We start from the raw sequence: 16,696 nt of genomic DNA on the forward strand, positions 1-16,696 counted from the left end.
CAGGACTCCATAGTACAGGTCCCGCTCGTAAAGAGTGATCTCAGATCAGAATACAGGAACGAAGCAATAAGCGTTCTCATCCGCGCTTCAGGAAGCTACTACACTTCCACACAGTAGAAAAGCGACGACATGGACCGGTTGTGATTATTAGCAAATACAAGCGCTACTTAACGGTCTTGGCGGAATAATGTTTTAAGACGAGAGAGTCTGGGACTCAAGGAGAAATGCGTATGATTATGATACGTGTCAAAACAGAGGTCGCGGTCTAGACCTGAATCACGAAACATGATGAACAGTTGAGCTCGCGCTGTGTTCAGGTCGGTGGTGGCAAGTATCTCGTCAGTCGGTCAGTTTTCCTGAATAAAAAGTTTGTCATTTTTAGGTCTTTGTTTTCGGTATGTCTAAAACAACCGCGGAATGATAATGAATTAGGTGCCAGAGAAGTGAAAATCCATTGGCTGACTTCAGCCTCAACCAAGCACGTTGGAAATGCGGCATTATTTAGTGTTGTGTTGACCTGACGTTATAAGCAAAGGAGTCAGTGCATCATTTGACGGAAACGAACGTGGCGAGTTTGTTTACATGGGATTTTAAAACAGTCCATTTATTTTGTTAAACATCAATGCGGTTTGTTTTGCGGATGTTGTTCAACTTTATCACAGAACAGCTAGCTGGCTAGCTGATTTTGGAAGAGTTCCGCCGGCAGCCTTGGCGCGCTAAAACAGCACAGTTTACAGAGAACCATACACATTAAATACGATTCAAGGAAAACATCGGCGTGCTCAAATGGCAACACATATTGTAAATTAAAAGTGAAGAGAACAGCATTCAAACCCGCAGTCGGAAGGGCGAACCCGCACTCCCCATTGATTCTGTCATTGTGTGCGTGGATCAAAGTTGAGAGGTTTGCTCACTATGTATCGGAGAAAGATGTGTTTCAACATCTAAATGCACTGACCACCAGTCATTCCGGTTAATCGAAATAGTGATCGAGTAGAGCAAGTGTTTACTCAGTCCGCATCCTGCAGAATGAAGAGAACCGAGACCAAAAACAAAAGGAAGCTCTGTACATCTGAGCAGCAAGACAGCAGCACCGAAGGAAAAGAACAGGTGAGTGATCGTTTATTTGATATACATGCCAATATTGCTATAAGTTCCCCTATAGAAATACAGTTCTAAGGGAATTTCTAAATCAAAATTGATGTGAACATTGAATCTTTCATAATTAATCTCATCAAGTCATGTTATGAAGGCAGTGTCAGGACTTCTGCTTTGAGTCAAGTACTCAATTTATGTTTCTTTGTTTGTTTGTTTCTTTCTTTACTTCCTTCTAAACAAATTTGAACTGGTAGGCATAACCATAAACCCCTCAAGAGATCAGAATGCACACTTGAGTTTTATGTCTTGTGTTTTATGTTTACACATTTAGTACATTTAGTTTAAAACATGCTAATTGTTGTTTCTGTCCCGTTTGTTTAATTACAACATAGCATTTCATAATGAGGTTTAAGTAAGTACAGTAAGTCTGTGAATGAGTTTTCCGGGGATATTTTTTGTCTTCATTAATCCATATTAATTTCCTGCTGCGAGCATTTTTATATTCTGATTGACTGGCGATATGAGCAGATTAAAAACAAATATATGAATTGATATCAATCCCAGTTACAGCTGTTAATACAATCCAGTAGATTTAGTGTTAAACGAAAAGCTCACTGTTCAAGGGGTTGTTGTTACCTTAAATTCTTATTTCTTGTACACTATTTCTGGTGTATATTCGACTTTCGTTTCCTTTTCTGCAGTAAAGGATTCTATCTCATTTTACTGTGAATCAGAATGATACAAATCTTAGTTATTTCTTAGGGGCTCTGGTTTTTATGTTTGCAACCTTTCGGTGGTGAGCTAAGCTTTTGTTGGATTTAGTTTTGATTTAGAAAGTCCTGTCCTGCTGAACCACATCATTTTGAAAATCCGTTGATGAGCGCAGATGGCTTGGACTGGTTTTAAAGCGGTTACATAAGTAACTAAAATCAGCTTTTCATCCTCATATTTACTTGTATGAATATTTTTGATGATTAGAAAGATGCGCTGGAACAACAGGACTTGGTTAGATAATGGAAAATGGGTTACAACATGTTGTTGATATACTGAAGATAAATTTCCGTTTGGAATGCGGGCTACATGCTTAAAGTTTACACTGAAACGAGCAAAAAGATGGCACCACTCTACTATGTGCCTGTTGACAGTTCTGTTTGTTGTGTCTGTCGGTGCCTCATTCTCGGTTAGTTTGTGGGGTTATAAATTATTCAGGTTATTGGTCCATCATTGAAGTTATTTGAAGTATGGACTGGAGAGCATCCTCGGGTGACATTCATGAATAGTACAGTTTTGTTTATTAGAGAACATTTAGATTATACATTAACTTCATAGGCTTTATGATGGGGTAAATATATAACTAGAATTTTGCTTCTGTGTACTTAATGAGTCAGTGAAGAAGTAAGTTTCTGTTGTAATAGGTCTGTCAAGTACAATAAACAAGTATCCGGACATTTGCTGTATAATGGGTTGTTGGCACATGACGTCATGGTACTGCGCGAAGTGCCGATGGAGGGCAGCAAATGATTATATCAATAATTCACTATAACAAACTCAAAATACCTATGTTTTGTAATAAACATTAGCTACTGTTAAAAAAACAAGCACTTATTCCAAGGATTATAATAGTTTTACGTTAAAGGTATAGTGTGTAGCATTTTGAAGGATTTATTTACCAAAATGTAATATATAATACAAAACTATGTTGTGAGTGGTGAAGAAATACCTTGCAAAATGAACCGAAATGTTTAAATTACCTTACAATGAGCCATTTTATGTATATACACCGCGGGCACACCTTTACATGTAATTTATCAAATTGCACATGTTTCTATAGTAGCACTACACGGACAAACTGAGCCCGTTTCGTAAAAGGAAGGACACATGGGACTATGTTCTTCTTCTTCGGCTGTGTTTTGCAAAGGCAGCTTGCAAAGCCACTACAAAGAAGGATTAGCAGAAGTAGAGAAATAACAATAACAACATATTCTTGTCGTGTTTTTTATTTGAAATAGAAACGGTTCTTTGTTGCAGTAAGAAGTGAAATTTGCACTAATGGCGGACAACACATACTCTGCAGAAGAGCCGACAGAGTGTCCATCTGTGTCGTCAAGAAAGAGAAAATACGATGCAGCAAGGCCTTCGAGACAAAAAACGGCAGAGAACCTGAATAAACATCGGCATGGTTCTTTTCAAAAAGGAGGGCATGAATCAGGAAACGGGTTTGCTAAGCGACCCCGAAGTTGCCAGCTTTCTGCTGGACCGGTAAATTTGTCTAATTTCCGCAATATAAGTAAACTGTTTGTTTGATAGCTATAGCTAACAGACGTGCTTGTTCATCAAGAGAAGTAGCGTTTTTCCAAGTAAAGTTTTATAACTTTGTAATTGTATCATAATTCCTTGTTGCATGCCCGTGTGCAAATCAAGTTAGAAATCATGTTTACAATCAGAATTTGCATAAATCGGCTGTAAGTTATATTATAATACTGCTTAGCTTCCACATCCTCTCTTGTGCGGTCCTCCCGGGTAACGTTAGCTCCTCTGGCTCTCCTCGCCCTGACTGCATCTCCAGCACCCCTACCTCTCCGCCCTCTTCCTCTCCCTCTTACTACCTGTGTTAAGTACTCTGATTAACTCTGTGATGATGAGGAAAAACGTCTGCTAAGACTTTCGCGGTTAGATTACACGGCTTTAGCATTAGCAAGCCGCTTCAATAGGCTGTAAATTACGAACCAAGTTACCGTGCCAAAAAATGCTATGCAAAATATGCGAATAAATCACTGACACAATGTTAAACATGTAACAATAATATTTACTATAACGATTAGAGTAAATGATGAATTAAGTAAATTTAATTTATTTATTTTTCTTTGTAAATAAACCTCGTCACTTGACTTGCAAAGGTTACTCTCTGCTGTCTCAAACGACGACATCTCTGCCCTGTGTCCGTAACATCAGTATGTTGTTCACCTGTGAGACGTAGATTGCAATTATCAACACCACCGATAATGGCCGCTATCATTTACGGAACCCTTTTGTCCTGTGACGGCAACCGTAGCCTCTCTAATGGGAGGGAGAGGGGGGTAGAGGAGCTGTAGGTTGCAATTTCCTACATCGCCAATAGTGGCCTCTGAAATTTACACACAGAACCTTTAAGCCTGTTCTTCATTAAAGTTCATTATAAAGAAACCACATGACCTGGCTCAAGGCAGCGAGAAATTGAGAATATAAAACTTTTCTGTTATCTTGTTTATGCTTGATATCAAGGACAAACAAATGTATTTATTTTGGTGTTACGGTCTTTGATGTTTTGGTATATGTTCCAATGGACTTCTATGGGGAAGAAACGCTTAATGCAAGATTTTTCACTTTATCCATTTAATAAGGGCTCGTTCTTTTTACGGCAGCTAGTGTTTATTACAAGTAAGGTTTGACAGGAATTTTGGCTTACCTACTTGTTGTTCAGGTTGTAACACATAGGGTTTTGTGAGTTTGGATAGTGAATTCGTGTGGGGGAAAATGACTTTCTGCCCTCCAGCGACGTCTCACACATCATAAAATCCATGTGATTGCAAACGACCCATAAATTGAATTAGTCAACTAGTGAACGATTTCGGACCTAGCCAATGCAAAGACACATAAGTCATGTTGTTCATGGGCAGTGGCTTTCTGTACAGCGTCTGTATTGATCTGCAATACAGTTTTATTATTTTCACAATTACTCTTGTATTTCTGAATGCACAACAAAAATTGTGGTTGAACGTCTTCTTGGAGGCAGAGAGACACAAATGAGGGTGTATAATGCAGATAAAGTGAAGACTGCAGACTCCCCTAAAAAAGATCATTGTCTTTCAGCTGCATGCAGGGAAGTTCAAGTTTTCTCACTCTGCTGTGCTCAGCCTTTTTTATAAAACCGTTAAGATCTCTTCCCTGCAGAAATAGAACAGCCAAAGAAGCCATGATGAAATAAAACATTTATGTTTTGTGGTTTTTGCTTGTTTGTTTTGAGATAAAAAGTGACCGTTCATTTAGCATTCATCATAAACCTAGATGTTGGTTTGTACTTAAAGTTCTGATATAAGATCTGTTCTTTAGTTACTGCGTTTTTATTTGAGACCGGACACAAAGATTTGGAGTTCAGGCCTGTGTCTGAGGCCATCAAATTGAGCATGTAAATAAATAATATTATTAACCGACCAAAGTATTACAAATGTGAGAATTATACATTAAAGCACAGATTTTAAAGTAAGACTTTGAATTTTGATGTCAATTACACTATTGCACACGCATATATTTCACAAAGTATTTAGTTTAATTACATCAAAAGTAACTGTTATTAAATTACAGAAAACATATGAGTAATCCCTTACTTTACTTTTTCAAGGGAAAAGTAATTAAATTACAGTAACTAATTACTTAGTAACTAGTTACACCCAACACTGCTGAAAGCACACACTTGTGTCTTACTGCCCACACCCAATTTATCCCGATGCAAAACATTCATTCCCTCGCTCTTATTTTATTAATTAATGACATCGTCGATGGAACTTTTATCACATAAAAATTGACTTAAAAAAATCTGAGGTCGTTCAACCCTTAGAGTGAATAATTTTTTTTCTTCCCACACACATAAATATCTATATATATATATATATATATCTATATATATATATATATATATATATATATATATATATATATATATATATATATATATATATATATATATATCTATATATATATATATATATATATATCTATATATATATATATCTATATATATATATATATATATATCTATCTATATATATATATCTATCTATATATATATATCTATATATATATATATATCTATATATATATATATACACTTTTTTTGGACATTGTTAAATAAATCCGCATCCTAACTGAATTCTCTTGGACTTTGAATTATTGTGTGAATCAATGTAACTAGTGGTTTTTTCCTTGATTATTTGACTCTTTGACCGGATTCATCCTGTCTGACGCCCAGACAACTGAAATAAGTTTATATATACAGTCCAGCCCGAAATTATTCATACCCCTGGCAAATTCTGACTTAAAGTTACTTTTATTCGACCAGCAAGTTTTTTTTGGACCGGAAATAACACAGGCTTCTCCCAAAAGATAATAAGACGATGTACAAGAAGCATCATTGTGGAAAAAATATTTCTCAGCTTTTATTTACATTTGAACAAAAAGTGGCATGTCCAAAATTATTCATACCCTTTGCAAACTGTCGCAGTATATGGGATAGTCCAAAGTTCTATACCATTCCAAATAGTCAAAGCTGTTCTAAAGCATCCTAATTACCCTGATTCATCTGGAACAGCTGTTTTAATCAACTCAACTGGTGAAAAACAGAAGCTCTCTGCTGTTGGTTTGTGGACAGTCATGGCTAAGACAAAGGAGCTCACTGAGGACCTGCGGCTGTGCATTGTGGCTGCTCACAAATCAGGAAAGGGCTATAAGACCATATCAAAATGTTTTCAAGTTCCAGTGGCTACAGTGCAAAGTATTATTAAAAAATACAAGACGTTCCGCACTGTGAAAAATCTCGGAGTACGTGGTCGGAAGCCAAAAGTGACACCTGTGCTGGCCAGGAGGATAGTGAGAGAGGTAAAAAAGAATCCAAGGATCACCACTAAGGCCATCCTGATGAATCTGGGCTCTGCTGGTGGCAACATCTCAAGGCAGACAGTCCAACGGACACTGCACACCGCTGGGTTCTACGGACGCAGACCAAGGAGGACACCACTTCTCCAGATAAGGCACACAAAAGCCCGCTTGGCCTATGCAAATGCTCATCTGGACAAAGAAGAAGACTTCTGGTCTTCTGTTTTATGGTCCGATGAAACAAAGATTGAATTGTTTGGCCACAATGATGTAGCCTTTATTTGGCATAAAAAAGGAGAAGCCTACAACCCTAAGAACACCATCCCCACTGTCAAACATGGTGGTGGGAATCTAATGTTTTGGGGGTGTTTTTCAGCCGGTGGACCAGGGAACCTAATCACAGTAAACGGCACCATGAAAAAGGAGCAATACATCAGAATTCTCAACAACAACATCAGGCAGTCTGCAGAGAAACTTGGCCTTGGGCACCAGTGGACATTTCAGCACGACAACGACCCAAAACATACGGCAAAAGTGGTGAAGAAATGGTTAGTAGACAAAGACATCAACGTTTTGCAGTGGCCCAGCCAGAGTCCTGACTTAAATCCAATAGAGAATCTATGGAGGGAGCTAAAGATCAGGGTGATGGCAAGGAGACCCTCCAACCTGAAAGAGTTGGAGCTCATCGCTAAAGATGAATGGCCAAAAATACCAGTGGAGACATGCAAAAAGCTCGTCAGCAATTATAGGAAGCGTTTGATTGCTGTAATAGTCAATAAAGGCTTTTCTATTGATTATTGAGAAGGGTATGAATAATTTTGGACATGCCACTTTTTGTTAAAATGTAAATAAAAGCTGAGAATTTTTTTTCCCACAATGATGCTTCTTGTACATTGTCTTATTATCTTTTGGGAGAAGCCTGTGTTATTTCCGGTCCAAAAAAACTTGCTGGTTGAATAAAAGTAACTTTAAATCAGAATTTGCCAGGGGTATGAATAATTTCGGGCTGGACTGTATGTATGTAAGTTTTATCAATTGTTAGGGCGCCTTAAACAGTGCCTTGTAAAAGTATTCATCATCCATCATTTTATTTAAAAAAAATTATGTTACTGCATTATCTAAAACTACTTTAAATAAAAATAAAGATGCTAATTGTTGATATTCTAAGCTATGAGTGAAACGAACCAACCCCTTTGTCTCTACGATGTTCCGATGCAAAGATATAGGTATTGCTAAATGGTTGCTAGGCTAACCTGTTTGGTTGCTATGGGCGTGGCTTCATAACGTAATGAAGTTCCTGGGATACTGATTGGTTGCCTAAGTAAATTGAGCTAATCCCCTTGTCTCTTTAACACTGTGCTGCAGAGATATCAACCTGGTTCTTTTATAATGGGAGTCTATGGGAACGGTTGCTGTTAATGGTTGCTAGGGTCGTGGGATCATAGTAGGGTGCCGAAATATTGGTAGAAGAAGAAAAAGAAGAAACCGTTTTTTGGGGGGCTCTTACGCCCTAGGGGTACAACTTACACCCCATTGTGATGTATTTTCTTACAGATACTGAAAGGCTGTTCAAATGTGGTAACCCGCATGTTTCTACGAAATTCTCGCTCGGAGTTACAACAACCCCTCAAATTTTCGGTGCAATGTAAGTCAGTGGGATTTTCGGGGTGTTTTTTTGCCCCCCTATCGAAACGCCCCTGCCCGAACGCTTATAAAAGTCATAGCACACCATTTCCGTATTGGCCCATCTATTTGAGCCCTCATCCAGGGGCGTACGACAAAAACTGCGGGACAAAATATTTCCAGCAAAACATTAACACTGATGCTTTTTCAAAGCACCACTAATAAACAATGAGCACTATCCTATGCTACTATGTGTGGCACTTTCCATGAGAACAGTCTCGCTGGTGGTGTTGTTAGTAAGTCTTCATAGACTTACTAACTCTTCATGGAGTTAGTAAGTCTTCATTGCAGGTGGTTCACCACAGAATCCACCTTATTGATGGCATAAATGTGGGCGTAGCCATCTTGGAGTTGTTTGTGTTAAGACTTCCATTGAGCCAATATAGCTAATGGCAGTAGTATTGCAAGTGAGACAAGCGTGTGATTTTGACTGGCTAGTTAATATTTACTAACAATATAAAGATCACCCTATGATCTAAATCCGTTAATCATTATTTTACCCTACTCAATGCCCTTTCTCCTTGACAGTTTACCTTGTTGACTACAATCACTAATAAACATTGTTCAAAGGCAGGCGTTTATGGCGAGTGTGACACCTATTGTACTGTAGAAAAAATAATTATTATATATCATAGATTATATATTAACAAAACATATTTGGCACAACTAAATAAACATTAAATTAGAAATAGTGGTATAATAATATAAGCTGCAGTTGCAAGCTGTTATCCAAATCACATTTAACATTTTGTCTAGACCTTAAACATTACTGATAGCCTAGTTTGCCGGGCCATGTTACTATGAGGATTAAAGCTGTAGTAAATAAGGGAGAGAATGAAAAACATGAAATAATGTGTTTATTTAATAGACATGAAAACAGACAGTTATAGATTCGTGTTTTGAGTTGTTTTTAGAAAGTTGTGATGTATGCTGTAGTTCGGTGGAGACCTGCGATACAAGAGCAACCAGCCATCTCCATTCTTCTGTTCTTAGTTGTAAGGATCCAGGAATGCTTGCTTCATACAAATTCGTGGTCTATGTCATGTACGAATTTCGACCGACTTTCCCACTGTGCATTTAAGTTACTTACTGTTAACTTAAGCTACGCCTCTGTGCTTTTATAGTTGCGCATCAAAGACCCGTCAACTCAAAGAAAAAAATGAAATAATGGAATATATCTTTCATATGATATATCAGGCCACTCCATCCTCCCACTGTGTAATAAATCGTGTAATTTCATCTCCAATACTTCCGCATTCATATATATGATGGATAAGGTCTGTTGGAAAGTAGACAGGAATGCTGCAAGCAGGAGCCTGTGTATGGACCAGGAGAACATGTCATAAAACAGCTGTTTTAATGATGAGGGAGGTACTGTTCTGGCTGTTATACCAGTCACTAGAGAGGGGAGTGGTTAATTGTCTTACTTGAGTGAAGGGCAAAGAGTAAGGAATCTTAGTTTCGCTGTCTTAAAGTAACCAGTGTCATACAGACCTAGAAAATGATTATTTTTCTGCTCATATGCCTGATAGTGTGACAAAACCAAAATAATTTATTTACTAATAAATATCTAAACATGCAAGCTAGGATCTTGTGACTCTTTCGTCACCTTTTAAATGGGTTTGCAGGAGTGGAAATAGTTGGAAAAACATCCTGTTATTCTTTGTTGGCCGGTTCTTGGAAAGCCTGGTTGCTCCATCCTTTGAGATCGGTAGTTTACTGACCGACCACACAACTGCAGAAACCAGAGGTGATCTCATTGAATAACAGCATGAATTTATTGCTCTGAGCATTTTAATGCAACAATTGTGCTGATATTTTTTTCTTGAGTTCAGGAGTTCAGGTCGAAGGTAATCTGTTAGGTTTATAGATTGTCAAATTCGCATCCTAACCTTCCCTCAAGCTTTAACTGCCCTCTAAACAGTATTGTTTGTATATTTCTCAGAAATAAATATGCCTCCTTAAAAAACAATAATCTTATTAGAATAGACCCGATGTTAACCGAGAGTATAATGTCAAAGATTTTTTTTTACATATATTCATTATTATGTCCAATGCACAGTACAATACTTCTAATTATGTCCCTGTTTCCTTGTTTCTGCTCTTCTCACACCTCCTCCTTGTTTCCATAAGATCATTCCCTCTGTCGTTATCAGGTATTTCTCAAAATGTGCAACTCTTGCAGTAGCATTATATGGCTAGTCTGCACACATTGTTTGAACTGGTGGACCAGATTATAGCTGCTCTGTAGAAGATGTCCTTGTTCCTTGACTTTATTAAAATTCTTTGAGATTACAACCCATGCTTATTCATGTTATATTTAGCCTTGCATGGATAGGATGGAGCCTGTCTGTAATACTTTTAACATGTATTACACACCGAAAATAAAGGCTATTAACATGTCTCCGGTAATACTGCCAACCAACAAGCAGCATTTTGTTAAGGTGAATAAAATAAAAATTGTCCTTCTATATTACATCATTGAGGATTTCTTAAAAAATACTGAAAGTCTCGTCTCGTTTTCATGAACCCAGTCTCATGTCTCGTCTCGTAGGATAAGGGTCTCGTCACACCTCTAGTATCTGGTAATTTTTGAGTGTTTCGCATTTTTGTGTCTTGCCAAACATCACCATACCTCTACTTAGACTACATGGCAAATCAGACCTCGCAGATCTTTTGCAATACTGATGTTTTGTTACAGTACGTAACGGTCGTGCAATTTGCATCCCTAGCATAGTTGTGAGACCGAATGTGCTGTCTGAGATGGCTGGAATGTGTACATCATTATTCACTCGTTGAAAGCTGGGATTAATGCCAATGTTTGGGGTTAAAACAATACTGGCTGCTGTCATACTTGCGGGTATAGTAGTTGTTGGGAAGCAAAGAGCGTAAGCTTCATTGGCAGTGTTAGTTTATGTAAGAGTTAGGCTAATAATCTCCTGTTTAAATTCAGTGTGTAAACAACCATACATGTGCACACACATACAGATTCTCATGCGCTTTGGTTTAACAGATGGAATAGGATACTTTGTTTGTTTTCAAGTCATGTTAACGTTCATCTTTTTGAGAAATGGGTAAACCACACATTCAAAATATCTAACTTTAATATCTAACAGTATAAATAGCTAAATATCAATTGACAAAAAAGTTCTGATGTGTTTATTTGGTAAACAAATTAAAGATGTTCTTCCGAAACAACCCAGAAAAGTTTTCTCAATAGCCACAAGTCTCAAGACAGAAAGCATTCATACAGCAGTCGGTTTCAAACAATTTGCTTTTGTTCCTATAATTTACATATTCATAAATATCTACATAGTACAATGGTTTGTTAATAGCAGTAAGCGAATGATCATGACAGAAAGACAATACCGTACTAGATTTTAATTGTGCGCAGCTTGCAGCTGAAGTGGTTCAACCAGAGGAAATCATTCATAATTTATTGGCTATAATATATGGGCCTAAATTTTATTATCTGCTGATAATTTATTGGGCATACCTAGAGTAGAAAATAATCACGCGCAGTTTATGGTAATCCGTTTATGCAAATAAAAATACAATTTAATGGCGGGGATTTGCAATGAGGCTGTAGTTTGGGGGCAGTCAGGAGTGTCACGCTCTACGGCTTTCTTATTACTGTGGAGGTTTTGAAGTGGCTCTTTTCTGCATTTTTAATCCCATTGGTAGACTAAAATGGGGAGGAGGGGAATTGAAGTCTCCTTTTTCGGTTGCATATTGTAGCACCCTGTATTTCAACAATCTTCTCATATCTCATGATAAGCGTGATTGTTGCTAATAGGGTTTTTTAAGTTGTAATATGTCAGTGTCATGTTTATTGTTTTTTGGCCAATGCACTCCTTATTTATGTTAAAAAATTGTGAGTTGGATTTCCCTTATGTAATGTTCATATAGAAAATACCAGTATATTTTAAATAATTCAGTGATATTTGTTAGGGCTGTCCCCGACTATAGATTTTCTTAGTCGACTAGTAGTCCTTCATTTCAGCAATTAGTCAAATAATCACACATTTTATATCAACCTAATTACTTGCGTGTATATACAAGTAAAAGAATATTCTAAGTTTACTGTCTGAGAAAATTTTTTTTTTACTCTGCCATATTACAGATGATACAAATCATAATAGTAAAGCGTTTAAAATATAAATTAAGTGCTTACACGGAAACATAATTGAGCCGCAGCAACACAGGCAAGTTATTATTATCATGTGTTGGAAAAAGAGTAAGGTCACTACTTTTAAATAATTTATTAACAAAAATTATATTCATATTTATTAACACTGTTCGCGTGTGCTTCCTTGTGATGACATAAACTGACCAAGCTGCGCAGCGCCGTAATGTTTTAACGTGAATACTGACTGCGTGACATTCACTCTGAGGTTTTTTTTGAAAATGTAAAAATGTATCCGACCAAGCCTCCTTCACATCGACTAACATTTAGTCAACTATTCGGGGAAGCCCTAATATTTGTTTTTAATGTATTAAGTTTTAGTATTTTGCAAATATTGTTTTAAAGATTGGATTTGTAGAGGCTTTCAACTTAATAAATGTAATACCACAGCACCATATATAAGGAACAGCACCAGGATACCAATTAAATTTGTTTTCACATTTATTTTGAAACATTTGAGGACAATTTATTATGCAGATATCTGTCACATTATTCATGGGGTTCAGCTGGCACAGCTGCAGAACCATCTCATTGCCGATTCCTCCATCTGCTGATGAGCATTTGGACAAGACCTCCAAGGTCTTGATGTTAATGAACAAAGATTGATCAATAGGCAGTGAAATCCTTCAGAGGGATGTTTTTCTTTTCACTTGTCAGTCATGCAGTTTTGCAATGTAAAACATATTTTTGAAAGCAAAGGAGTTGCCATGGATTACAATATGAATAGGACGTTTGAACTGCCTGTTTTATATGCAGTTTTGTTTTGTGTGATTAGAATGACTGGATTTGTTTTAATACAATAAAAGCATATCTGTATGCTTCTTTAATAGGTCCCAAAAATTAGGCTGATCAAAGCTTATTGTGGCCCTGGAAATTCTGAATAATTTTTTGCAAATTCAGGCCTTGTTACCTTACTACATTGTCCAGTGTTTAAAAGAATGTCCTCATGTGTCCAGTTCCTAGTACTGTAATGAATCCGTTAGTCATTGTAGACAGTGATGCTGTGCTTATGGTTCAGGCTATGAACTTTTCCCCTGATTAGTTCAGTGAAAGGGCATTGCTGTCAAGCGCAGTGGGGAGTGACCTATCCATAGGGTTGTTTATGCTGGTAATGACCTCCTACAAGCTCTTCTAGTCCCATCACACCCTGGGGGAGATGCTCTTGGCCAAGTGCTTCGATTTGTGTGAAGTTGCTGACCCCACCAGCTAGCTGAATAAATAAATAGACATTGTTTTCACATACTTCGAACAGTGCTCTGGACTATGGTTTAAGTGTTCTTAAGAAAGATGAACCAATGGAGAAAGATGAATCAATCAAGGATGTGTGCCAATGGCCAGACTGGTCCAAGATCGCCTAGTAAAAACCTAAGAGAGACAGGGAAGATTGTGGAGGTTTTGGTGTGTTTTTAATGATTATCCCACCGAGAAATACGATTTACTCCCAACGTAGAAAGATGGTAAGATCTGAGGTTCTTTTTATACCACTGACAAGCAGTTACGTTTTTGTATTGTTCTTGAGCAGATGCTTTATTGAGCTAGCTTGAAATGCTTTTGCTTACAAACAGTAATAGTTATAGTGTCTTAATGTATCTGTTGATCTGTTACGTGCCAGACTAATGTTTACAGTTTGGTTTCTATATTTTACATAGGGTCATCTATATTTTAATTTTCTCGAAGTATTGAAAGAAACATTGCTGATCACTTTTAAAATTGAAATTTGAGAAAATGTACAATTATCATTATTTAATTGATATCATTATTTAATTTGTTTACATTTAATTGAATTAATAATTATTTAATTTCATCCTTTTATCCTTCCCATAATCCAAATCACATGTATTTGTTACATTCTGAACTCTACTTATGCCGTGACTCTGTTTATTGTATTGTTCAGTTGTATTGTACTATTTTGCTGTACTTGAACTTGTAACTCTAGATCAAAGATCAGGCATGCAATAGAGAAACACAGAAAATCCAATAGAGAAGGGTTTACAGTTTGACACTAGCTTTTGCTCAATAGCAGTACAAGCAAAGGTTCCATAGAGGATTTCTCATTGTGACCTTATCTCCCGCTACATGTCCCTGAGTCTTTGCCCTACAGTGCTGTATTTGAGTGAAATAAGTTGTTGGTCTAAAATTGGTGCTACTTTTCACAGCTGCAAGAAGCAGATTAGCGTCTGTGAAAATAAGCGGAACAACACATTCACTGACAGTTTGCTTTGTCTCTGCATTAAAGGGACAGTTCACCCAAAAATGAACGTTCTGTCATCATTTAATCATCTTAGAGTTGTTGCAAATATGTATACATTTCATTGCTCTGATGAACACAGAAAGAAATGTGGAAGAATGCTTATAACCAGACAGACAGACAGATTTTGCCCCCGTTTGACTACCATAGTAGGTAAAATACAAGGGTAGTCAAAAGTGCCCCATAATTGTTTGTTGTCCTACATTCTTCAAAATGTCTTCTTTTGTTTTCAACAGAACCAAAAATAGTGTGAAAGGATTCATTGTAAATCTAGCTTTTGTATCTTAAAACATCCTGTTTATGAAGCAACATTCTATGTGTTCTCATCTGTTAAGACTTGTCTGGAAAGGTTAGTCCTCTTTCTGTGAAAGTAAAAGAAGCTTTAATTTAACACAGAATGAACAAATGGGAATTTTCAATACTGAAAGTATAAATGAGATCAATATATTTTTTATTTGATTTGATTAAAGACAACTTGATGCACCCAAGCTCATACAGCAAAATTGGTGAAATATTTAAAACACAAATATTTCATGAAGTTTATATTGTTACACTGTGACCAGATATCTACTTTAAACATACGTTTTCATGATCACCTAAAAAATTCATGTGTCCTCAGTTAGAGAGAAAACAACATTTTTTAGGATTCTGTATGCTCTCTCTTTATAATTTATTCTAATGCATTATACACACAGTGACAGTTTCAACAAATATGAGACAGATTTGTACCATCTGTGTACATGTTTTTCCTTGTTTGGTTATCCCATGAAGTTTGTGTAACACAAACACATATTTCTGTAATAATCTGTAAAAGTTCTGTAAACTCCCATTCTCCATCAAGCAAGACCTCTTCTCACGGAAGAGTGTTGCTATGTAGCTTGGCCTACATTACAAGGCAATGGCATGATAATTAGCTTCTCTTGTGTTTTATAAGGCAAGAGTTTGAATAAGCCAGCATTCAATCTTTTCAATTCAAACAGTTCACATTCAGGTCTTGGCACAGTGTCTGACTTCTCACTTCTCTATTGCATGCAGCATTATTGGTTTGTCTTGGCTTTGTTTTAGAGGGTGGTGCGGTTCATCTGGAGAACTGGCAGAGTCAAGTTACACTGTAAAGCGCACAATTACATAACCCAGGAGAAGTACTTGTGAGTCGTTACTCATGCGCCAGGCAGCTTCGGCTCAGATGAGAGTTCTTGGGCAGTTAATAGGTGAAGCTCTGGGCAATACTTTCATGGCTGACAGATTTTTGGGCAGTTTGCTATTTGGACAACCATTAAAAAAAATAATGGATATGCACTTTCATGTAGCACTTTCTGGATACTGTTTGGGTATGCAGTTTGGAAATATTACATGGAATATCACTTCTGAGCATATTGACAAATTTTGCTGATTTTCTAGTAGGATGTCTGGACGTTGTTGCTTAGATGATCAAAATAGTTGTAAATGTATTTCTATTCTGGGTGGTTGTTTACTTGCCCAAAGGTAGTATAATAATAAAACATTTTATTTAAGGCCCCTTTCAAACCACTCAAAGTCACCGTACATCAGAAGTAATAAAGAAGACAACAAAAAATGTCAATGTCAATAAAACACAAAGAAGAAGATAAACAAAGTGTAGACAGTAATCATGTAGGATAAGCTATACTGAATAAGTGATAGTTTGCGGGGGGGTAGAATTCCAAAGCAGAGGAGTGAGAAGGTGAGACGAAGGAACCATCAAATGTATGAAGAAAAACTGTGTTGGGTCTTAAAGATCATGCTAGAAGCTTTGTAACTAGTAAATAGTTTAAATGTTTAGCACCTTGGTTGTGCACCACGAACTGTACCCGAGTCAGCTTAAAAATAGAGGC

The 16,696-nt window shown here is 37.0% G+C and overlaps 1 protein-coding gene across 2 annotated transcripts in view; it reads left to right on the forward strand.

Moving 5' to 3' along the window:
* The first annotated feature begins 83 nt into the window (after positions 1-83).
* Positions 84-16,696, forward strand: part of mast2 (microtubule associated serine/threonine kinase 2) — a 120,522-nt gene continuing 103,909 nt past the window's right edge. For both annotated transcript variants that reach the window (XM_056751653.1, XM_056751654.1), the window contains exon 1: positions 84-1,110. In XM_056751653.1, the coding sequence (XP_056607631.1) occupies positions 1,030-1,110 (81 nt within the window). In that variant the 5' untranslated portion in view covers positions 84-1,029. The remainder of the gene's footprint in view (positions 1,111-16,696) is intronic.

The sequence above is a fragment of the Triplophysa dalaica genome, chromosome 6 (assembly GCF_015846415.1).
Source record: "Triplophysa dalaica isolate WHDGS20190420 chromosome 6, ASM1584641v1, whole genome shotgun sequence".
In the NCBI taxonomy this organism is placed as follows: Eukaryota; Metazoa; Chordata; class Actinopteri; order Cypriniformes; family Nemacheilidae; genus Triplophysa; species Triplophysa dalaica.